Here is a 26,431-nt window from a genome sequence, read left to right on the forward strand (position 1 = left end):
CCAACTCGTTCAAAAGAGTTGTTTGGTATGAACGAATCGTTCGCGAGTCCTGCATCACTACCCATTAGTAGGCTGTAATTATATGCACAGTTCTGCATGTTTCTGACATTTTTCTGGTTAACATGATAGTGGTATAGTGCCGTGGGATTATTTATTTGTACAAAAGCGTGCCGTGGCAGAAAAAAGGTTGGAAAACACTGGACTAAACACGAATTTGCCATACTAAATAGTACACGAGTATTACATTTCGGACACAGCTCAGGTGACTTGTATCAACACCATGGAAAAACCTGATGAAAATCACATTTTTAATTGTCCGCTTTGAGGAGATCTTGATGTTTTGTGCAGCCACGAATCAGAATCTTAACAGAAAAAGTAAGTGTTGAAATTAGGTTGTTGATACTCGATGAAATATACACCTTTCACGAGACATGACGTACAGAGCATACTGCATTATCTTTGATCATAGAATATATATTTCTATAAAATCTTATGACATTCAATGGTCTTCAGCTCAAAAAAACACGTAGACTGTATCCTTCATATGGTCAAATATTTGCTGTTTTCTCTCCCCCGTGAAATGTTACACAAATTGGCAGAAGATTAAGACACACGTTCTTTCGCACGCCCATCATACTTTGTTAAACATTGTCATTTCACAACTTATAGGTAGAGGTTGACGACAAATGTCGCTGTAGAAAGAATATTGCCATATGCTTAACTGTGTATCAAATCACATACCACACGGTGTACACTGATGCTACTATCTCTTTCTCTCGAGTCATGAGGTAACAGGTTTAATCCCATTCAAAGTCATGAGAAACCGTTGGATTGTCACTAGGAAAGATAAGAGGTATCGGTGGCCACTTGAGTAACAACTAGGGGAAAGGAAATTTGTCCTAAATTCACATGAGTTCTAGTATCGGCTTGAGTAAATAAAGAGACTACACGTGGCCGCAGTTGACAGAGGTTGGTTGTTGGTTGGTTGTTGCCGAGCCTGTTTGTTTGTTTGTTTTTCAACTGAACAGTGTCCAAAATGAGTGGAGCGCTTAGCAACTAGACTGTGAATCGTTCGAGGCGACCGCCCTTCCTTGTCGGCCATGAGCATCGCGTGGGGTCTTCTACACCTACTGGAGCCGGTGTCTGGTGAATGCCGATGCAGAGGATTCGCTGTGGTTCACTTCCCTTTTAGTCTGTACAGTCAGTCAGTCAGTCAGTCAGTCAGTCAGTCAGTCAGTCAGTCCATCCATCTGTAGCTCTGATCAGACTTGGAAGCCGCTCTGCTGGATGTGGTGGAGCTGCAGTCGGAGAGACTGTATGCTGCTTATGATTCTCCTTTGGTGACCGATCAGACACACCCCGATGCGCCTGATGTCGCTGCAGGGCAGGGGAAGAGAAAGACAGTTTGAAGAGTCTTTGAGTGGAACAATTTTAATTGTGAAAAAAGGGAAGGAAAATGAGACAATGACTTAATTCCAGTCATCTACTTGATATAACAAACAGCCTTGCGTTTGATATGTAAGGGACAACGCGATAATAATCACAAAATAACCCCCGACAGGGTGATCAGCACATTGCATCACTCACTGTATCACTCTGCACATTATCCCGCTTATTACACGGCTACTTGCTTAATAAAATAATACATTTAGATTGGATGGCTAGTGTTATAGCTAGAATGCCTAGCATGGTGACTGCAGCGCTTCTACTTTGCTTCAGCTGAGAAAAATAGTCCACAACAGCGTAGCTAACACTGTACCAATGTAGCAAACGATTCGTCCTACAAAAAAAATTCGCCCTACATATGACTTATCTATTTATTGTTATTGATGTGAAGTTGGACATAGCCACACTAGTGTAAGCATTAGCATGTAGGCAGCCTGGAGCATAGGACGTGTATACAAACAGCAAGAAGTGGTTGCCCCAGCCCCCTCATTATTAACAGGGCATTATTCAGAAATAATTGAGTGCTTATTGACCAATCAGAATAAAGAATTCCACAGAGCAGTGTAATAATACAACTTAACTACTGTACGTTGAGAACGAATGAATATTCTTGCTGGAATATGTGTTTTGGATCTCTTATTTCTGCATTATATTAAAACAAGGTTTGAAAAAAAAACCTAACACTTTCTGACGAGAACAAAACTTTGTTATTTCCAAGTGGCCTGGCCAATGAGATCACAACATGAGCTCAATGCTCAAAATAACGACACAGCACACAGTTACAAGGACTCACTCTATACTCATGGTGGAAATAGAGTCCAGTGTCGTGTAGCCCGCCGCCAGGAAGTTGTTCTTGTATTGGCTCATCTGGATGGAGTCCAGCCAATCGCCGATGGAGATGAAAAGAGGGTAGTCTCTCATCTCTTCAGGGGATTCGGTGAAACTACAATGGCAAACGACAAGGTGAGGAACAAAAAAATACACTGTATTTTATTACTTTTTGTGGGAGTGTAAGTCGACCCCTATCATCGCCTCAGCCCCCCTAGTTCATTGAACTCCTGAATATCAATGATCATCTGTGAAGTCCACTGGAGAAAGCCCAAACCCATTCAAGATAATCACGCTAATAAATGAGTCAGGATGAGTCACTCCAGCAGTGACTGAACCCTCGGCTCACAAACTGAAAATGATTGAAGACTAAATTAAAGTCATTGAGTCAGAGACATTCATATCGATGGACGTGAATGTAAATGTGACACTTTGCCTTCCACCAAAATAAATTTAATTTGATGGAAGTAAATCATTTTTTTAAATTATTTTCATTTACAATATCTATTCAATTTGTATGTTTGATCTTACGCTTCATCTCACCTCTGTGCGTCATTGACCAGCGCGAGCAGACTGCTGGGGTTGCGTATCAGCTTGTCCAGGAAAGCCACGATGTCGCCAAAGTGAGGCCGCTGTCCTCGTTCTTTCTGCCAGCAGTGTAGCATCAGCTGGTGCAGCGCCACCGGGCAGCCCATCGGCGCCGGGAGACGATACCCCTCCTCGATGGACAGGATCACCTGAGGCACGCAGGTGTTTAGAACCACGCCAAAACACAGGCTGACGGGTTGTGTGTCGCATATGTCATCCAGCACAATGCAATGCAAGCGCTATGCAATAATGCAACGTATTGTATATGTATTTCACACCATCACTTTGTAGCAACACCAATAACAACTTTTCAAGTGCCCATAGAACATAGCATCAGTTCATGCTGTCGCTTGTCTTTACGTCAGCATTACTACTAAAACGGGTTACAATTTTCAGGGTTTTCATCGAACACAGCGCTGACCTACGTAATGATGCAGTGAAGCGAGTTTTCTGAGTCCTGGTGACACACAGAATTACTACTACAAGCTGATGCACTTGTTGCATGTAATTACTTTATCCTAATAGAAGGTGGCTGTCTACCACCCGTAGTCCACAGTCCTGCCTCATGGTGTCTCTGTGGAAGGGAATCACTCCGCCTCACGTGGAAGTTCCCAACAAAACGGTTCCATTCAAATGGAGTGGACACTGCACGTCCCTCAGAGACCTTTTATCAACTTTTAAAACGTTTGAGACTAAAAAAATAAAATGTTGATGATTCGTGGTCATGATTCGGACCCGTTCCTCTGGAGCTGCAAGCGACGTGTGTGATGACACAAAGACGGAATATGTTTTTAGACTGTTTTCCAATTATGTCTGGACCAATCAACGTGCACTTTTGTCACTGCATGTTAATCTTCTGGCGTTCAGTTTAAATATCCCTGAAGAACAGATGTTTTAAGAATTACGATTGTTCCTGGATGACGCAGTGTGGACACAAAAGAAAAGGTTGGTTCCTCCAATGGTTCTTAGAACTTCCTGCAGTGCGAAAATATCTTTGAACGATTATAGTTTCAGAGGTTTTGTTAAACCCTTTAATCGTACTCGCAAGCGGCTGGAGGCAAATGAACTCCAAAAGACGAAGCTTGGACTTATATAACTTTGGATGATGTCACAAAGGGGCCTGCTCCTGAAACTAATGAAATTATGACAATTTCTCACAAATTTCTGCTCCAAATACAGATCGATATTGCTCAAACTCGAACAACAAGACGTCCAAAATGTCCTGGTTCTAACGAGACTTTAACCATGTCTGTGTGTACTGCCGTTGTCCTGTTTCAGATACTTTTCAGACCGAAAAAAAACACAGAGGATAAAAAAGGGTTCCCAAATCTGCGCTCTGTGATTAAATGAGGAAACGATGACGTCACAAAGCGTCTTGCTGTAAAACTCATCTAGTTCCATTCGATTTTGAACGTTGCTGTGTCTGTGACACACAACCTTCCGGCTACTTTGGGTCAGATTTAGTCGCTAATTCACAAATCTCTGCTCCGTATGTGGATCGATTTCGCTGAAACTTGAACCACGACATGTTTGAGACTTCCCGGTTCTAATGAGACGTCGTTCGTAGCTTGTTCAGTGTTCGTAGCTTCCTGCCGTTGTTCTGTTCCAAATATTTTTAGCCCGAAAAATTTAGAGGAAAATAATTAAACAATAACAATAGGTGATCCAGGCCTGCACCCCTAATAGTTAGGCTATACTAATCTGAGGTAAGTACTTGTTCACTTCAAATTGTTGCAAAGATTTCAGAGCGATTTTTAGTTGAACTGTCACTAGAAATCCAGATAAACGTGAAATTATATTAATTTGTCTTTTAATAATCTATACTGGCATTTTGCCCATGCGTGAAGTTATTGCAAATGACCAGTGACGCAATGACACGCTGGGATCGATTTGGATCATATTCGGACGACGGCGTATCGGAACTGCCCCAAATACAAATCTTATTCATCGTTTCTGTCGCTTGGCGAACCCACATATAAACAGAAAGGGCACCGAAAAGGAAAGACCCTTGAGCCAGCGGAGCTGCTACATCTTTCATAATCATCATAACATGCTTTCATAATTCATCAACGCTCATGGGATTGGACCACGTCAGAAGCTCACATCTTGATTGGACATCTCCCAGTACGGCCTCTCGCCATACGACATCACCTCCCACATGATAATTCCGTAGCTCCAAATGTCACTGGCCGTGGAAAACTTCCCATATGTTATGGCCTCCGGCGCCGTCCAACGAATCGGTATCTTCCCTCCCTTAAAAAAATAAATAACAAAAGCCCAAATGAGCAATGATGGTGCAATCAGAGCAGCTAACAGTCCGTTGTTACGTTACCGTGGAACTCACCGTGGTGGTGTACGCCGCCTCAAGGTCATCCTCAAGCACCCGAGACATGCCGAAATCCGACACCTTGCACACGAGGTTTTCGTCCACCAGGATGTTGCGAGCGGCCAGGTCCCGATGGATGTAGCCCATGTCTGACAGGTACGTCATACCCACGGCCACACCGCGTAGCATGCCCACAAGCTGGATCACCGTGAATTGGCCGTCGTGCGTCTGAAATTCACACGCAAGAACAAAGACAAAGAAGAGAGGAGTGTTTGGGTGTCCGCTGGTCTGCACGCCGGACGGCTTTGTGGGGGGGGTTCAAGTCTTACCCGCAGGAAGGAGTCCAGTGCTCCATTCTCCATGTACTCCACCACGATCATCACCGGTCTGCCTGGACGGCAAAAGTAGCAAATGCAAAAAGAAACAAAGAGTCAGTTTATGGTTTATTTGTAGTTTATTTGTTTCTTTGTATGCCATTTAAAACACGCAGGCAGTGGTAAAATAGAGGCTAGAGAAATAGACAGACAGACAGACAGAGCTTACTCTTGGTGACCACCCCTTCTAGTCGTATGATGTTGGGATTGTTGAACTGTCCCATGATCGTGGCCTCTCGCAGGAAGTCTCTCCTCTGCTGCTCCGCGTAGCCGCACTTCAGTGTCTTGATCGCCACGGCGATGTCGGCCTTTCCCAGTGTATACAGTCTGCCGCTGCACACCTCTCCGAATTCACCTGCAAGAGACAAGAGATTGTGTACTTTAGGACAAACTGGTGGACCTCCGCAAGAGGGACCTCCGCAGGTTGACAGGAAATCAAGTGACCTCAGCAGTGTGAGTTGGTCTTCTTCGTGTTCGTTTTTTCCCTGTGAAGACGCGTGAACACGGATTTAAGAAAATAATAAACTTCATTCATTAGAAATATATTTTAAAAGACAACTGACCCTCAAAAATAGGCCAATATAAAGTTTATTCAAAAAGTATTTACAAAAAATCCGCAATTATTTTAAATGTTTCATGTAATATTTCAATCAAATGTATTTATTAAACAATTTCTTACAAACAATCTATTAAACAATGTGAATAGGCACTGGACCATGTGAGCTACTGATGAAAGACAGTGACCCTTAGCACTTTCATTGCATCCTCTGTTGTCAAAATCAAAATAAACCCAGCTATTATGTCAAAATAAACAGACATCTTTTATGTTTGGGGGCAAATTAACCCCAGCAATTTAAACCTACAAAAAACGACTGAAATTGAAAGTCTTAGCCAAGTTTACCTTTCGTAACATCAGCAAGGAACACATAGCAGTTAGTCAATAATGGAAAGTAATTTCTTTGATAAAACACCTGTTCACAACATGCCTGTTCGCTCATCCGAACAACTTCACACTCTGACTTGAACTGCTGCATGCATGGATTGCACTTGTGAAAGTCGCACTCTTTCTCACGGGACTACAATATTATTACATTTATTACCTGATTCAAGTCACACACTGGGGTAATACACTCATTCTTACAGAAAAAAACACACCCGGCTACATATTGGGACTACTACTAATATTACACATGTCGCGTGTCCAAATTGCACCAAATTCAACAATGCACATCCTTGGGTCCCCAGAAATACACCCACCAGGTGTGATGTATATCGGATGAACGGTTGTCGAGTTAATTGAAAAACATGTATCATACATAAACAGGGATTTCATAAGTTAGAAGACTAGCGCAGTGCCCGTTCAAAACATTCTGTTCGGAACGGGCCGATTGCTTGGCCTCTGGCATTTCCGCTGTTCCAGAACCTAAAAAAATAGAAAGTTTCTGGTTTTGTTTTTGTTCTTAGCAAAATATCGATTGTCTCTGACTCGTGCTTTTGGACAAACTGATTACATGGGGCTGCACTGCGGACATGACGGGCCCCACCCCGCTGCTGCACAGAGCTGAGCGGCTCGCTGTTTGCTTGGTTATTCAATGATTATTAATATTACATGTGCCGCATGTCCACATTGCAGGTCCCCAGCAATACACCTGCCAAGTGTAAAGTAGATGAACAGTTGTCGATATAATCGAAGGACATACAGAGAGAGATTCCTTCCTTTATAGTGTATACTTAATAAATGGATTTGAGTGAGTTGTACTGATGATTATCATGTAGCAGTTCTATCTCCATCTCCATGTGTAATTAATAAAGACTTGTACGGTCATCTGAATCAACGCATCAATCCAGGTTACTGAGGGGATCATTTCTCCCTGACAAGGGACACTGATAATCTCTTCAGCTCTTCTTCTTGACCTGGAAGTATAGAGGTCCTGAAAGGTGGACAGGTCACAGCCGATGATCCTCTCTGCTGCTCCGATGACCTGTTGAGTCTGGCGTTATGCTGGACGTTGGCAGGCCCACACCAGACACGCAGTTTTATTGACTTTTTATAAACTTTTTATTGGTGTTTTTCCATTATTGACTAACTGCTATGTGTTCCTTGCTGATGTTACGAAAGGTAAACTTGGCTAACACTTTCAATTACAGTCTTTTTTTGTAGGTTTAAATTGCTGGGGTCAATTTGCCCCCAAACATAAAAGATGTCGTTTATTTTGACATAATAGCTGGGTTTATTTTGATTTTGACAACAGAAGATGCAATGAAAGTGCTAAGGGTCACTGTCTTTCATCAGTAGCTCACATGGTCTTCCAGTGCCTATTCACATTGTTTAGTAAATTGTTTGTAAGAAATTGTTTAATAAATACATTTGATTTAAACATTACATAAAACATTTATTGGCCCATTTTTGAGGGTCAATTGACTTTTAAAATATATTTATAATATGTTGTATATTATTTTTGAATCCGTGTTCACGCGTCTTCGTGGGAAAGAAACACATGAAGAAGACCAACTCACACTGCTGAGGTCACGTGATTTCTTGTCACCCTGTGGAGGTGCCTCTTGCGGAAGTCCTCCATTTTGTCTGCGTCCAGGCCCCTCTCACAAGAGATGGACACACACACGCACACACGCACACACGCACACACACACACACACACACACACACACACACACACACACACACACACACACACACACACACACACACACACGCACACGAGTGATCTGTTGTGGACCAAACAATTAGACAAAAGGTCCATTGTTATGTGGAAGAACATTTTTTGCTATATCCTGTATGTGACTTCGCTTTTGTTTCCTTGTGTAATTGTTTCCTTGTCCTGAATCCCTTAATAAAGTCGTATTGTCTTATCGTATCATATGCCATTTTATATTTTCATAAGGAGTACACACTGCTCCCACTAGATGTCCGTGTTGCCACTGAAATGAGGAACACGAGCGGTTTCCCGGCGGTCTGATTCACAGGCTCCATACTGGAGCAGAGTCTAATCAATGAATGTATGAGTATGTTTGAATCATTGTGAGCAGCATTGGCTTTAAAAAGAGGATCTTTTATGTAGTTTTTTCTTTTACACCACAACAGATTATGTTTAAATAAACCATTTTTAAACGTTGAGTTCTGTGATCATTTACCACATGCAGAGAGTTAAAGATTGCCATTTAGGAGTATCGTGGTGTATTGCCATGAAAATGATCTACGATCTATAAACAACTGTCCAGTTGGATTCAAATCAATTTTCTCTGTTAGATAACGGATGACACACTGGAGTCATGGTGTGAAAGACCATACATAGGCTTCGCACACCTTTCTTTGACTAGATATAATAGCAAGCCATGAAGAGCTGCATTTTTCATGTTTATAAGCGCCAGGGGAAATAGTCAGTTATTGTTCACAACATATTTATTCAACATTAGATTTTGTTATTATTTTATAAACAATAGTACTATATTTTAAAAATCAAAACAGGACAGCCAGACTCAGGTCCCCAAATGTCTCTATGACAACATAATTTAGAGCTCAGTTCACGCTACATTACAGACATCAGCCAGTAGGGGGCAGAGGACGGTATCTTGCCCCAAATACCATTTCAAATCATGAAAAGAGAACATTCATATTTAGGGCTGCCATGCTTCGGAATTGCTTACTGCTCAATACAAGGCAAGTCATGATTCCAAAAAACCCCTGTAATGTTACCTTAAGAACCATGTTTCATCTTGATTTTGAGGCAGCTTTAAGCCCCTTTTACACAGCCTGTTCAAGGCGGGAATGTTGCGCCATTTTTGCGCCTCGCCGTTCTGTGTAAAAGGTACGAAGACGGAACGGGCGGGGGGGGGGGCATTGTTGATCGGGGTTAAACAATGTCTGTGTGAAAGGGACATGCCGGGATAGGGGTCTGACGTTTTTGATGACATGTTATGTGTGCGGCTCGGTACACGGTAGACAGGAAATGGCAAACCAGACGACAGCATGACGGCAGCCCGGCAGAGAACACCGGCAACGGCACACGGCAGTTGTCTTGCAAAGTGAAAATATTTAAACTTTTTGCCGTCCTGCATTTCGGAATTACAGCTGGATGTTACATAGGCGAGGACACTCTACTGCACCTCTGCTGTGGCTGCCTGCTGGTGCAGTTTTGCACTGCAGTTATGGAATATCGCACTTAAATGGCTTAAATAAAAACCATGGATATAAAAGTTGTTTATTCTATTTATTAATTGCATGGAGGCTGTTTGGTGCTTGTAGCGTGGAAGCAGATGGAGGATTTGGAAGTGGTGGTGCGAGTGGTTAAGTTGCAGCTCCAGGTAATGGCTTGTATGATAATGAAATTAAATATGGATAATTAATTCCGGTAATAAAAAAAGGGCTTCTATTGCCAGAGGAAACCAGGTGATCAGCTATTGATCACTCCAAATCATTGAGGTCCGCTGCCCGACGCATTTGTTATACAGTATGTCACTAGAGGCCAGCGGTGTTGTGTTACACGCCACGCCCCATGATCACGCCTCTGAGTCCGGAAAGCCATGCTATCTCAAATCACACACGGGGGCAGCATTATGCCACCTTTGTTTGGTTCAGTGAAAAAAAAAAAAAAGCAAGTAAATTATTTTTTATTTTTATATATATATATATATATAAATAAATAAATAAATAAATAAATAAATAAATAAATAAATAAATATAGAAAGAAAGAAAGAAAGAAAGAAAGAAAGAAAGATAGAAAGAAAGAAAGGAAAGAACGAACCAAACCCACGATATTGCAAGGTTTTCTTTACGGCAGTATTGCGGGATCTGTATTAAAGCGGCTATAGTCTCTTGTGTCCCTTTGCTGGTTGAGATGGTTTCGCTGTTTCGCTTTCTTGTTTTATCTTATTGCTCTGTTTGTTATTGTGTCTTTCCCAAATGTCTTTCCCATGTGTTGTTCTGTGTCTCCTGGTCTGCTACTGTGAGGAATTGCATCAATTTGGACCAACCACAGAAATCTCAGTGAGAGTTGACGCTATAATGCCATCACCATTACCAATTTCAAAAGCCTAATGACTCTATGGCATAGGTTAGATGACCTCTAAACACTATTGATAATCCAATCTATTCCATTTACTGACTTGGACTGTTAGTTTGGGTTCAATTAGAACATAACTATTAACATATAATCAGTTTTATAGATATCTAATCAAGTTGGTTTTGTTTAATTCCTGACAGGTTTTAATATGGATTTTTTGCATTAGTCAGTTAACTATATTTACCTAATATTGGACTGATCCCCCATACCACTATTGCTGCATACCTACCTTTACGATATTGGCAATGCTGTTACTTCAAGAAAGAAAAATTTATAACACAGAGCTGACAGCGTAAATAAACCTCGCCACTGTTTTAACGTGAGTCAGTCCTTCCACTATATATCAAGGGACTTAGTGATGCATTTAAAAAGCACTTTATTTCTGCAGGGGTTATGAAAGGTTCAAATTCAATACACTTAACTGTTTCTGCAGTTAGCGTCGCTGATCAGTTCAGTAGACCCTAAAATTGCCCAATTTTACCTCCGCTCTCGGCGGAGCGCACACGTATGAAAGCCAATGGACAAATAAGTACTGAAATATTAATCGTATGAATGTATAACCATCCAATTGGTTAAAAAAAAAAAAAAAGGTTGGTAAGTAGGCAGGTTCACTTTTAAAAACTGTTAGCCTCACGGGGTCAAGTGACAGTGATATTCTTTGACCATTTAGATGCAAAATCAAAAGTGTATTCAGTATATATTTCACCTGCTCCTATGACCCTCTCGATGCGGATGCGGGAGGGGTCTATCTCCCTGGTGAACTCCTCCACCGCCTGCGTCGGGTCTTCATAGGTATCTGGGTCCACATAGGTCCGTATGCCCGAGAAAGGAACTACAACACACAAGGTCCAAAAAAAGGTCCATAAAACCCATCAGAACCCAGCAGCTGTACGACAGTTCAGCAAGTGAAGCAATACAGGTTAGAATGCACCCAACCATTATATCTCCGTAATGCAGGGATGATGGGTTTGTTTTTTGGTGGGGACTGGGGCATTCATTGGATAATTTTTTTTTTCAGGGGCTGCAGCCATTATTCTGTGCCTGCCTAAATGCGTGAAGAAAGTAGGTTGAGGGTTCGTAGTTCCATTATCCATAGCAGATGGCCAGGTCTGAATCATGAGCTTTTCCACACTTCACATATTCCCACGTAACGCTTACAGATGCACAGAAAGTGTGCACAGGACATATGGACGCCTGTGAACGACGAGACCAGATCGTGCTTGTACTACAAAATAGAGGTTGGGGTGCGGGGAACGCTGTGCAGCTGGGTGGCAGACAGCTCCAATGGGAACGCAGTGCTCGGGGCTCCTCGGCAGGGTCCTCCGCTCGGAGACCAGCCAAAGTCTCCAGGTACTTGTTAGCTGCGTCAGCTGCTCGTAAAAGAGGGGAGAGGGAGTGGGCGGCGGGGTCTTTAAATAGCGCTCGAGTGCGGATCTCATCCTTCCCTCTGTCATCACATCGAGGGAGGGCAGGACTGGCCCTTTACCTAGCGGAGCGGTGAGGGCTCATGGGACATAGTGCTTCATGAACTCGACGTGGCCCTGGCCAGCGGGCGGCAGTAATAAAAGCAACATCCAACGAGGATTCAATCGCATACAGACGGTAATTCATAGGATCCGATGCACACAGGAACCCAGTCTAGCCAAACAACTTTACACACAACTGTGCTATATACTGTAATATTGTAATTATACTGTAATAACATTGTCAACATTGTAATAATGTAGTAATAACATAAATTAACTCATCCTGTACATTGAATCGCTTTTTGTATATTATGTGTATTTTGGCACGTTGTGCTATTTTTATTGTTTAATTTGGCTATTTTCTTCGGATATTTGGCTATATTTTGCACATTTGGACATCTATGTTAAAATTTTCCAGTAATTAAAAGAATGGAATACATATTTTTTCCCAACTGCTAAGCTTCTTATGGGAATTGTCTATTGAGCAATGCACCAACTCATTGTATATGAAAATGTACATGGCGGAATATCATCTGATTGTGATTCTGGAATGGCTTGTGGTGGTTGAATTCGGCCCGCAACGGTGATTTCTGGCGTCCCAGGATCACCACAGCCTCTTCCACACTCTCGGCCAACCACTATGAACACGATGCGATAACCCTCAACTACTGCGCGGTTCAAAGTTGTTAAGTTGTTCAACGTTTATTAAAAAACATATCATTATGAGCTTAAAGTACGGGTGTTTGGCTTTTTTTGAGAGTATTTAAATTAATATAAATTTCATAACACTGAAATAACGACCCTTCTCAGGTTGCCAAACATCGATTTGGACAGATTATGATTACGTTGAATTTAGGAACTTTTTTTATTAATTGGTGTTTCTGTTATTGTATGAAGTGAATTTTTGAAATCTCTGACCCATCAACATCACTAGACCTTGAATATCTCAGCCCATGTTCTCTTCATAGATTATAACATAACTGCAGTGAATCTAAATGGATGTCAATGGTCTGCAGACTGGATTCAACTGTAAGCTACTTAAATTCACTGTGGAATACATGGTTGGTGTAAATGACTGTTAAAGTCCAAAATAATTTCAAGTGGAGTCTCTGGTCATCACAATCAAGCCAGAAATGCAGGAGATATGGATGAAGAACTTAAGCAGTAGTTTCGCATTAACTCATTTACTTATTGGCTATAGTAGACCATCGGCCAGAAGATGCTTTTACTGAAATAACCCATTCATAACTCCCTCATCCTTATACTTTTATAAGCATATACTTTTTTACTCTTCTTCTCAATGGCAGCCACCATTAAATCCTCAAATCGAATTGTTAACTAATTGCTGCCTCTTTTGATACAGCGCCATGGGCAGGTCTCAAGGTAGTGGAACATGGTGGTAGATGCCAACAATCTGCCAGTAGAATAGAACACAACCCAACAGAAGTATGACCACGTGGTGACACGTGAGTTGCTTATTGGCCTCGCAGCTCCATAGACAAGGGTTTGATTCGGTTCCTGTCTTCCTACGCTCGGTTCCTATCTATCTACACTCCGTTCCTGTCTACCTACACTCGGTTCCTGTCCCTGTTTGCGTAGGTTTCATTCCAGCCTGCTCTGCTCTCTCATTGGAGACTCGACCCGTAGGTGTCAACGGTGCGCGATGCTGTGCATTGTCGCCCTCTTCAGAGAGTCCCCCTATCTAACCAGCAAGGAAGGAAGCTCCTTGTTCCCAAAGTTCCCAAAATCAGCCCCAAAATCGAGATCAGATATTCGCACTAGTCACTTCCAATTTTCTTGTGTCCACCTCTTGCCCTGTCGTTACATGGGATGGGCTCCTTCCACAATCCTGAACAGGAATAAAGCAAAAGCAAATAGAATAGAAGTATGCATGTGGCAAAGTTACATTTGTAATAATTTGGATGCTGATAGTCCATTAACCAGATTGCCTGTTTGTGCCGATTTGCGCGGGGAGAGTCGCTGTCAACACCGTATGAGAAATGCAGACCAATGTGTGAATAAGCAATGCTGGAAGAGGTCCCTGGAGATGAAGAACGAAGTGCTCCAATACAAGTAAATACAACTTTGCTGGTTAGTTTGACAGAGTGGTTTTTGGTCCTTCATATCACGTCATTAATCAGCCGAAAGAAGAAGAAGATATCACGTTATTAATCACTTTGTGAGCTAGCTTGCTAGTTAGCTTATTGGCTTGAATCTGTAGCTAACGCAAAAATAATAAATAATAATAAATGCATATAAAATGTAGCCCACTGAAACATTTAGTTGTAAATATGAGATTTTATCACTATTATAATCATTTTTCATAAAGAATAAGAAATCCGAAGTACTTCCCTGGACGCGGATGCCTTCAGCCTGCCAACACAAAATCCTTTTTATCTTATCGAATGAATGAATGAATGAATGAATGAATGAATTAATGCATGTGTGTTTGTGGAAACATTATTAAGTACACTTTGCGATACAATTTCGGTTCTGTGCGTGTTTACTACACAAAGAGGTGTTCATTACCGTGTCCGCTGTGCAGCCGAGACCTCTTCTCCTCAGACTTCATCCTGGCCTTGATGTAACCCTGACACCTGGAAGATGCAAAGCACTTTCACTTTCGCTTGTACCATTTCCTTTACTGGGTTTCTATGTCGCAAAAATCAAATATTAACTGATACCATCTTCACTATTCTGACACGGTTAACTGCCAGCTGGGGATGCTAATTTAGAATTTTTTTTATGACCGATGGCCAACCCTCGTTAACTGATCATTAACCATTATCTGACAATATTAAAATATTAGGGCACTATCCCCTGAAAATAAAGTGAATTACGGTCTTTTTTATATTTGACTTAAAAAAATATTATTATAAATAAGGGGAATAATAAATATAATTTTATACAAGATTCGCGGAGAGACGTGGAGCCGTTCCGTATTTGGAGCCGTTCCTCCAAAAAAAACAGTGTGTTTTCAGTTGTTTACACTGTCTTTAGTTGTTTTATTTGGAGGAACGGGGACGGGCACGGAGGAACTTGTGCCCCGTTCCTCCATGCGCCCATGTACATCAAGAAATACAGGGGCGAATTCACAAAGCCATTGTGCGGCTTTTGCGGCCACTGAACTGGCACAAATGACAGAAAAAGCGAGCGTCTAATTCACAAAGCATCGCAAACAGTGAGACGCTCCGCTGACTGCACTGCCACGCAAATAGCATCTTGATGCACCGGTGCTATTTGCCCCTATTTAAATGATGTATTATTCATACATTTGGTGCAAAATTGGCCCCTTTCTTTACAAATAAGCCTCACGGTGCTAATAGCCATTTATCTTACAAATAAGGCGTTACAAACGTTGACAAAAACAGTTCCATAATTCCTATTAAACTCAATAGATATCAAAAAACTACTAAAAGTTACAGGAAATAGCGATAAAGTGATCAAAACTGGCATTGAGCCACAGATGGCATCAAACCTCATAGTATAGTACCATGGACAGCTCTGCAGGCCGTGGCCTTTTGGGTGCAGAGGTCCGGAACTTTGTAGAGCAAAATATATTAAATAAACTGTCATATTGAAATAGTAATTTTTTAGTGAAATCTAGAATTTAAAGTAAAAAAGTAAAAATATGAATTATATATATATATATATATATATATATATATATATATATATATATATATATATATATATATATATATATATATATATATATGTATATATATATATATTTATATATATGTATTAACAAATTATATATAGATATAATATATAATAAATTATACATTTACTTATACTATTTAAATGACTTATAGTCACTACACATAAACCAAAAAATACTAAGCAAAACATTTGGCATAGCACCAGCAAGGATTTCCTTACAATTTTACATTTACATGAAACACTTTAAATCAAAACAACTACTGTTCGACAATTATTTTTAGTTTTGTATATATTTAAGACTTTCTTTCTTAAACAGCCAAGATATGAGAGAGCAGTAGCTTAAATGCGTAATGAATCTCCAATGGGGAACCCCCCCCACATTTTATTTCCTTTGCCACATGGAGAATTACGATCAGACACAAAACAAGCGCAAACTGCACTCAGCAGCAAAACTTTATGGGCGTGTTTGTGCTGTCATATCATTAACGCAATATTCTTTGTGAATCGGATGCTAAAACGGTGCAATTGATGTGCAATTCATGGTGCTGTTAAACGCAATCCATTCTTTGTGAATTCGACCCAGATTGTATAACCTTTTTTTAACCTTTATAACCTTTTCTGTTTTACCATGCAACAAACTTTTTTTTATTACTTAAAAAAAATAAATATATATATATATATATATATATATATATATATATATTTGAATAACTGTTTAACTGACAGTATTAATTGGTAAAAATTCTTATTGTCAGTTAACGGTTAAGCAGTTAATCCCTACTGTAAGTAACATCCCTACTGATAGCTTCACGTTGAAACACGCTTAAAATGCTGTTTGTAGTGCAGTGCCTTTAGGTTTGACATTTAATTAACAGTTATTATTATTCATAATAATAATAATAATAATAATAATAATAACTCTCATGTCTCCTACACACGTGTCCAAACCATCTCAATCTCGCCTCTCTCACTTTTCCACCAAACTGTCCAACCTGACAGGTTCGACAGTTTCTCCCTCTAATGTGGTCAATCTTAATCCTGTCCATCCTTGTCACTCCCAATGAAAGTCTCAACATCCTCAACTCTGCCACCTCCAGTTCAGCCACCTGTCTTTTTGTCAGTGCCACCGCCTCTAAACCGTACAACATAGCTGGTCTCACTACCGTCATGTAGACCTTCCCCTTCACTCTTGCTGGAACCTTTCTGTCACAGATCACTCTGGACACTCTTCTCCACCCACTCCATCCTGCCTGTACTCTCTTCTTCACCTCTCTCCCGCATTCTCCGCTGCCTTGGATGGTCGACCCCAAGTACTTGAACTCATCTGCCTTCTCCAGCTCCACTCCAGAAACATTTATAACTGTGATTATTATTATAGCCTAGTAGTGGTAATAGTAGTGACTGAAGACTTATGAACGATTCGTTCGTGGAGAACAAATCTTTTCAATGCCATTCCGGTAAAAAACTGGATCTTCGACTCACAAACTAAAAATGATTAACTTTAGTTCATTTTTCATGGGAAGTCCTCCCTTGCTCACCATGCGTTAAACCAACTGAATCAAATGAGCAAAGAGTCAGAAAAGCGAATGACTCGTTTTACTGAGTCGTCAAGAACCGAATCTCAATAAAGAGTCAAAGCTTTAACCACTGACTTGTTCTGATGAACACAGAGATGGTATTCTGGTAGAAAATCATGAATTCCACAAATTACTACAGCCTTGCAATTTTGATCTTGCAATACAAAAGCTAACTTTTTTTTAAGTAGAAAATGCTGTCATGGCACGCCAGTGGTTAAAAATGGCACACAGTAATTTTTAATCATGATGAATATATAAATATATATATGTGTGTATATATATATATAAGGCTGGGGATTGTGGGCTTATATAATAATGATTAAATACTGTTTAAAATTACTTGTGATAACATACTGCGCTATGTAAAGAACTGTGAGGTACTGTCTTCATGACAAATTATGACGAACGCCACCATTTATCTCAGCTCCTCCTGAGGTTTTTTGGGACCTTGACATGTCACAGGATTTCACTTAAAGCAGCTTTTGAGTTTGTTGTAGTGTTTGTGGTTGCTGTGTTGCCCTTAAATATGCACAAAACCCAATTAAAACGTACACCCCACCAGGCCACAGAGAAGAGCAGGTAAATTTAGGCCCAGAGCTGGACGGAAGCGGTCGAAATAGCCGTCAAGAGACCGATTAAAGAGCAAACCACTGGCGGGAGAAATCAATTCCGGGTAATTAAGCAGAAAAGCAGGTCAAGTGGTGGAAAAAATAGAGAGAGTAATCGGGGTCTTCGGAGAGAGACAGAGAAAGAGAGAGAGCGTGCAGGAGCGTTTTACCGGCCGGTGATGAGGAGGAACAGGGTGAGGATGACCAGCAGGGAGCAGCCCCCCACCGATGCCGTGACCACCACCAGAACCTGACCGTGGTCAGCCATGCCAGGATCTGGGGAGAGAGAGAGAGAGAGAGAGAGAGAGAGAGAGAGAGAGAGAGAGACAGGATAAGAGAGGCAGAGTGGCAATATAACATATAACATATAACATATAACATATAAAATATAACAATTTTACAGAAAAATGCGGTATGTTCATATATGAACGATTTATATGTAAACATAGGATTGTTCCATATGGAAATACATAGCATACAGTATTTTATATCTCATTATATCTTACTGTTTTTGATTGTTTCTCATTTCAAGGCCCATCAATTTGTTTCATACGCCACAAAAGTCAAAGAATTAACTTTGATTATAAAATAACAATATGATATTATTCATTTAAAACCCCTAGTAGTCCAATAAAACACATTTTGTTGTACTAGGGGGCTTTGAACGCTAACAGGGATAATGGAGGATAAACTGTTGATTGAAAAAATAAACGAGAATAATTTTACCTTAAGAGTTAGGATCTATTCATTTAACCGCGCTAAGCAAGATAATATGTATACTTTTATTTTTGCGAACTATGAGTGTTGTATAGTTTGAATATAATAAGTCATTATTTTCCCAGAATATGAATGACCAATACTATGCAAAACAAAGAGTAACTAATTGTTGCTTATTTTAGTCTCTTAAGGCATCTGTCCCCCCATAAAACGCTCTTCTCGTTTACCAGTTTTACAAACATTTATGATAAATATATGGAAGAGGCACGCTCATAATAAATATAATAAAGTAAATACAATTTCAAAATTAAAAAAATGTCTGTGTGCCGTTTGGACACAGAGCCCGTGGGAGCCGTGCTTTATCACTGAGACAAATTGCCTACAGTGAGAGGCGTTGGGAGGCAGGCATCTATAGCAGTGTTTTTCGGCAGTGTGCCTGTGAGAGGTCGCCAGGTGTGCCATGACGTTTTTCAAATTCCACTTTCAAAAAATAGAGTGAAAATTAGCTTGTGTTGCAAGATCAAAATTGCCATGCTGCACTAATTCATCAGTTCCAGACAGAATGGCAGCTCCAGTGCGACAAATTTCACTCTTCCTCGTAATGAGAGCATCAGACAGTCTCTGGAGAGTAGGTTCTTGACAAGTCACTCAGTAAAATGAGTCGTTCCATTTTCCGACTTGACGTTCTTTTGATTCAGTTGGTGTAACACTGTCAAGCTACTGAATAGCTGCTGGAGCTGCAATTCTGTCTGAAACCGTGTGCAGAACTAGTGCAGCTTTGCAATTTTGATCTTGCAACACAAAAACTAATTTTCACTCTATTTTTTTGTGGAATTTGTGTCCCCCAACGTCCCCAATAATATAAGGCCGGTATATTATTGCATTCCACATGCTGCACGGCAGGCAAACATTTGGTCCCTACCACATTGGTGCTATAATTTCAGACAAACAGCAGAGTCGGAGGTAGACTCTCTCTACACCAACGTTTTGAATTGCGTTTTCTCACAATCATCTCAAGAGTTTTTATTCATTTATTGTCGAAAATTATTATTTATTAGTATTTATTAATCTATTTTTTATTTATTGCATAATTTATTTCTTATTTCCTCTTCTCCCACGAATGTGATACGCACACCGCAATCTACTCAAATTGGCCGCGACGGTTGAAAGCCACAACAGGCTCCGCTAACTTATGATAAGCGTTATTTCCCTCGAGACAGAGAGAGAGACAATTCAAATTCAAAATCATCGGGCTTTTTGGATGCAGAAACAGATACACAGCCGAAGCAAACTCCCCACAAGCTGCTACCCGCAGCCGTACCCTCGTCCGCGGTGGTGTATTCGAACTTGGGGCTGTACGCCGTAAAGCCGGCGGCGGTGCGAGCACGCACGTGGAAGACGTAGAGCGTGGAGGGCTTGAGGCCCGTCACCGCCACGCTGGAGACTTTGGTCCGCGTCGACGAGTAGCTCAGCCGCTCTTGTTCCTGGCCACGTGGGGTATTAAAGTAAATTAAATGAGTAAAAAGAAATACATCTTCAATGGTAACATAGAGAGAGAGAGGGGAGAGATGAAGTACCTTCTCATAGTATTTCACCTCATAATCCACTATGTCCGCAGGTGGTTGTTCCACCTCAGTCCAAGAGAGGGCAATGCTGTTCTGAGTAGCCCAGTCCTTCCTCACTACACCCACTAGGGAAGGACCTGAGGTGGATGTGGAGGAAGGCAGGAACACACGAAGGCTTTTATTATACATGTGAATGTTGTTATTTTTCTATTATGTGCTTGGTCGTTAATGCTGTAAAAGAGTCCAGTCGCACTTTCACATCAGATTTAACACCTTTAGATACGGGTTGACAGCACTTTTTTCTTTTTTTTTGAAAGGCGGCCCGCCTCAGCCGGAGTCACCTGACCAAGAAATAGAGAGACTGAAGGGAATATTTCCAGACATCAGCGGTTCTATCCACTGAAGTGAACTGAGGCCTGATATTCAAGATACCACAGAAAAACACATTACGGAAGTGTCATCCAAAGCCGGCCATTAGGAAAGATATTTCAGCCCTACTGAATAAAGGCATGTAGACATCCACCTCTGACAGGGGTAAAAAAAATAAAAAATAAAGTAAAAAATGAAAAAAGGTGATGCAGTCTGTCGCTGTTTTGGAGTGCAAAGGAAAATATCCTAGTTTCGCGGGAAAAAAAACCCGCCAACACACTCTGGGGTACTGAGAGGCATTAGAAGTAAAGAAGAAAATTGAAAAATGTGAGAACCCGAAGGCAGGGCCACAGAGTAAAAAACATAAAATAATAATAATATATATATATATATATATATTATTATAATATAAAACAATAATAATAATTTGGTGTCAAACGGTGTCGTTTTCCGGTCACTGGGAGTGAACTACGGATTATGGTAGCCGAAACCAATCGCATCTGTTCACCCCGAGCTCAGAAAGTTTTTCTGGTCTTTGTTTAACCCCCCCCCCCCCCCCCCCCCCCAAAAGCCCCCCCCCCAAAAAACAGCATATATTTCTAAGTGGAAAAGAACAAACGATCGTTTAGAACGAATCATTCAAGAGCTTGAAATGCACAGGGTCTGCACTGGGCAGGGATGAAATGTTTTGGCTCTTTTTTTTTTTTTTTTGATTCAGCTCTTTATGACTCAGTAAAGAGATTTGTTCAATTTTCCGACTCTTCATTTGTGGGATTTAGTTGGTGTAACAAGACAGAAGAGTCGGTTCAGCCCTGAGTTGTGAATGGAATTCTCACAAGAATCATTTAATTCAGTCACAATAATTTATTTAGGAAGAATGAAAAGTGTAAATCAGTCTCATTCAATATGAATTATGCAAAATGCCTCCATACTTTTGTCATATTAATTGAATCCTCAGTAATTATTTTTCGCTTTGCGAAAGATTTGCTGCGGGGCATGCTTGACTGATGACTCATGGCGTTCACGAGGAGTCATTGCCTCTTCTTGGGGTGGATGTGTGACTAAGGGCTCTCGGCCTTAGAAAGGTTAGCGATTCAAGTCTCCGTTCAGCCTGCGCGCCTGACTGGTACAGCATTACAGGGGGAGTTACAGAGTCGCAAACAAACAACTCTTTTGTTCACTACAAACAAATCGTTTGCGAGTCTTGCGCTTCAACAGTCTACAGTGGTACGTTCTGCTTCAATCAAACCTCCCACTCCAACCTCTGAAATGTGCTTCGTACTGCTCCGTCCATCACAAGCAAAAACCCTAGAAACTGCCGGTAAGACGGTAATGTAAGCATTGCCATCTTGACACTTTTTGAAATGTGTGACAAACTTTTCCTTATGGCGACTTCCGCCAACATCTCTTGGGGCTTGTGTACATACTCAACGTAGTGCATTAAAAACAAATACATCACGTAATGCCGTCAATCTGTGACGTACTGTTGACTATGAACAAATAATCAAAAACACTTGACACAACACTGCTTTAGAGTTGCTATACCTAGGGGTTTGGCAAAGAATGGCGCTGATAGTTGGTCTTCTTTCTTTACACATCAAAGACCATTTCTGAGGTTAGCTGTGTTTTAGACACGGTTAAGTTATCACAATTATTAAGAAACTGTTACTACAATGCCACTTGTTCGATTTCTCTATATGGTTGCTGAAGATTCCATGTTCACACTGTTCACACTCCCGCAATATGCTCCTCTGGCTTGATCCCTACTTGTTTTTTTTATCATACCATAGCATAAATTCAACTGAATATGTCGAGTTAACTCCCTCAGTAGCAACATATATCTGCATGCTTGCCCACTCCTGGCCTAAAAACCTTATAGCTAATGTTTTAGGCACTCGCACCGTGAACTTGATAAAGCTTCAATGTTTTGATTCATGTTAAAATAATGACCCAGAAGGAACAAATCACAAAAAATACTCAAACTACCTTGCAGGGAGTATTGGTTTAGTATGGGTATCTAATACATTAGAAATTGCACCTGTACAGCAAGTACAAGTACAACTTGAACCTTCAAGTTACTGGCAAAATTAGTCAAAATTGGACATTTTTACTTAGTTATTGATGCATCTTGAACAGAATGCAATTTTGTTGAATAATAGCTTGATTGTTCCAACAAGTTTGACCTTGGTGTTCCTGTTAGTTCTAGTTGTCTTGCAATAACTGACACTAAAAGCAACTTAAACAAGGAAGAGCAGCTCGACAAACATTGTGCAGCCATATCCATAAAACTGAGCACATCCAAACATAAATTCACAGAAAGTGAGGGTCAAACTACATAAATGGCAAATCTCACAAATTTCTCACAAAAATATTTCCCTGTTATAATTTCTTAATGATTCCATGTACTCAAACTCTGCGCCAATTTGAGCATGTCTGGTTGTAGAACAAAATAATTTACAAAATGATTGTAGTACAAAATAATCATCATTTTGAAAATCAATTAAACATTCTCCACATATGGGCCATACAAGTGCCATATGGACGTACAGTAAATGGACGTACAGTAGATGTTTTTGTCCAACGCTTTGTCCAAAACATCCATATCCCATTAAATCACATCGGCCAGACGCAGTTCGATGCTGTGACACGGCCGAGGCTAAAGACAAACAGAAAAAAAACAAAAAAAACACAAAGGGAGAAAATCTTTACGGTGCTCTTGATGAGAGTATCTGACCATCCACTCGCCTTGACCTCATCTTTACAGCCAGAGTGACTGACTCTGACGTGTGTGTGTGTGTGTGTGTGTGTGTGTGTGTGTGTGTGTGTGTGTGTGGGTGTGTCTGTGTGTGTGTGTGTGTGTGTGTGTGTCTGTGTGTGTGTGTGTGTGTGTGTGTGTGTGTGTGTGTGTGTGTGTGTGTGTGTGTGTGTGAGAGAGAGAAGGTTGATCAATCGACCAGTTAGACACTGTGATGGCTGAGTGGCTGAGAGAGAGAGAGAAGGAGAGACAGACAAAGAGAGCAAGAGAGTGAGAGAGAGAAAGAGCAATAATGATCATTACAGTTTAATCACACCTTGCTGAACAACAGATCAATGGGAGCTATTCAGAATCAATAAGCACAAGATGGTTTATTGGCAACATGGAGAAATTTGGTAACAGCCCCCTCCTCCATAACTTACAGTCAGAGGGAGAGAGAGAGTGAGAGAGAGAGAGAAAGAGAGAAAAATAAAAGAGAGAGAGAGAGAGCTGAGGGAGAGCCGGAGCAGGGTCCCAGGAGGTTATATCTCCCCAGCATCAGTGCATATAAATAGAAGACGGCCTTATTCCCAGAGCCAAACGAGATGAAACGAGCCTGAATACCCAACATAGAAGTGAGAAGGAGTAGAAGTAGAAGAAGATGACCAAGAAGAAGGACAAGAGGAAGAAGAGCAGAGCAAAGTGAAATTACGAAAATCGCCTGAAAAGGACAGCAAATTATTCCACCTCTACGCATTGTACATGTCAGAGTCAAACAGCAAGTAGGAGTCAAGACGTGTCCTTCTTGTGAGCCATGCATGGCAGGGAGTGGACAAAATTCGCTGGGAAACAGATATGACCTGATTTAGTATCCTGAAGCAAAATTATCCAGAGTTCCAAAAAGGACTATTAGTCCGTGTCCGAATTGCAAGTGGAAAAGTACTGCCTCCAAATTGACCACACAATTCAATCAGCGCCTCTGTGACGCAGTCTCAACAAACCCAACACATTGTGAGTTTCACAAAGGACAGAGCACAGTCACGACATGTAGTACATAACAGTACTTCAAAATCCGGAGCCCTGAGCAATGGATGGAACTAATATGGCTTGATGAGTTATCGTTTTTACCCTGTTTTATTCATCTGAACGGGTTTTTACGGTTTGACAAAGCCAAACGATGCCCCTAACCCACAATGTCTGTTGCAGTTGCATGTTAAACATGGCGGGCGATCCATCGTGGTATGGGCAGCAATTGTTTCCAATAATTTCTCTGCTTGGTCGTATAACTGCAAGGACTAGGAGGCTTTTTTTTTTTTTTTTTTTTTTTAACCAGATCAGGTGCAAACACTGTTCCCCTGTGGTGTTCCCATATTCCAGGATGACAATACCTCCATGGCCAATACTACCATGGCCTCCACAATCACCCGGTCTGAACATCATTATACCTTTATGAGAAGTTCTGAACCAAAGAGTGCAAAGTAGTGTTCCATGCCCTTCATCCTTCAAAGCACTGGTGGCTTTTCTTCGCGAAGAATGGTGTGATCATTTTCTAAATCAGTGATTTCCTGAACACCAGGATGAAGGCAACACTTACCATGGCCTCCCCAATCAGCTGATCTGAACATCATGGAACATTTATGGGAAGTTCGAGAGCAATTTCAACCTTCTCCATCCCTCAGATAATTGGGGGCTTTTCTTCTTGAATAATGATGCAATATCCCACTACACACAGTTCGGGACTCATGTGACAGCAGAAGATGGAATGCAGATGTTCTGAAGACAATGGGTTGACCCTACTCTTTATGAGGTGTTGGATATTCATATAGTACCTAGGTGTCTTGTATTCTGTTATTCACCCCTTTATAACCCTGCTGGAACCAGCCCAACTGGTTGTGGAATGAAACAGCAGAAACAGGCTACTCTACTCAAGACTAGAGGTTATTTGTCACATACATATACATAGGGTCATACATACAGTATATGCGGTGAAATGTCATGACACCCAGCGATTACGCACAATGAGCTCTAAAAATACTAAAAATACTAAAATGTGCGTAACCGACACAAGGCACCCGCGCAGGCGGCGGCAAGGGGTGGCGCCACAATCGCGATTCTGGATTTTATATTTATATAATAGTATTAATTGTCTGTGTTGTTTTAAATATAGCTTTTAAAAACTCCTAACTTCATAACCTGAAACTTACCTTAACTTACCTCTAGTACTTGAATCTTGAATCTAGAACTGTCAGTGTTTAAATCTCCATCTGACCCTATGACACCATGCAAGGACATTCGGGACTTTAGAGGGCAAATACCGGTTGAGCACAGTTGAACACCACTTGAAGTGAAGTTCAGAGGTGAGGAGAAATTAAATGGGTGTCACTAATACACTATTCATGGTTAATATTGTTGTATTGTTATAATAATATTATAACTTAGCTAGCTATGGTATTTGCTATGGAAGATATAAGGCATTTTCACACCCAGGAACTTCTTCATTTTTCAAGGTTTATTCCAAAAACAGGCATGGGTCCAAGCCAAGAGATCAGTCAGAGGAGGCAAACTTATCGGGCAAGGAACAGGCAAAGAATCAGGCTCAGGGTACAGAAAACAGGTAGGTAGGTGCGGGAAAGCTCAGCGTAATGCAAGAGATAATCTGGCAGAGAACAAAGGGAAGTGGACTGGTATTTATACTGAGGGACTAACAAGGGAATGAGCTGCAGGCGGAGGAACCAGGTGAAGGGAAGGGAGTGACAGCAAAGCAAAAGGGAGTAGGAGAAACTGAAATGACATGGAGGTTAGTGACATGGCATGAGGAAATGACCAGATGAAAATAAAACATGAAAACAAATATAAATCCTGGGAGATTGGGGAGGATTCATGACAGCATGAATGTGGAGTGACGTGAAAAAACTATTCCGGAAGACATTAACGAACCGACTATAAATCACCACGGTGAAATTATGTTTGGGACCAAGCAAATACCGCAGTTTGTTCTTGGGGTTGTAAAATTAATACTAATACATCACGGTTTTGTTAAAGGCAATGAATTCAGCATTTTTATTTCCGAACAAAGATGTTGCGAA

At 41.0% G+C, this 26,431-nt stretch overlaps 1 protein-coding gene across 1 annotated transcript in view; it reads right to left on the reverse strand.

The window, feature by feature from the left end:
• Positions 1-1,262: 1,262 nt before the first annotated feature.
• The window catches only part of LOC307228187 (ephrin type-A receptor 6-like), a gene marked incomplete at its 3' end in the record, with an annotated part of 53,513 nt that continues 28,344 nt past the window's right edge, over positions 1,263-26,431 (reverse strand). Inside the window, exons 7-18 of the mRNA XM_079997752.1 lie at positions 20,255-20,379; positions 19,999-20,161; positions 18,131-18,236; positions 14,639-14,706; positions 11,350-11,475; positions 5,732-5,917; positions 5,518-5,579; positions 5,207-5,416; positions 4,966-5,115; positions 2,818-3,011; positions 2,240-2,389; positions 1,263-1,377 (exon numbers count right to left, since the gene is read on the reverse strand). Of these exons, the coding sequence (XP_079853878.1) occupies positions 1,263-1,377; positions 2,240-2,389; positions 2,818-3,011; positions 4,966-5,115; positions 5,207-5,416; positions 5,518-5,579; positions 5,732-5,917; positions 11,350-11,475; positions 14,639-14,706; positions 18,131-18,236; positions 19,999-20,161; positions 20,255-20,379 (1,655 nt within the window). The remainder of the gene's footprint in view (positions 1,378-2,239; positions 2,390-2,817; positions 3,012-4,965; positions 5,116-5,206; positions 5,417-5,517; positions 5,580-5,731; positions 5,918-11,349; positions 11,476-14,638; positions 14,707-18,130; positions 18,237-19,998; positions 20,162-20,254; positions 20,380-26,431) is intronic.

Source organism: Zeus faber, assembly GCF_960531495.2.
Source record: "Zeus faber genome assembly, chromosome: 3".
NCBI classification, from domain to species: Eukaryota; Metazoa; Chordata; class Actinopteri; order Zeiformes; family Zeidae; genus Zeus; species Zeus faber.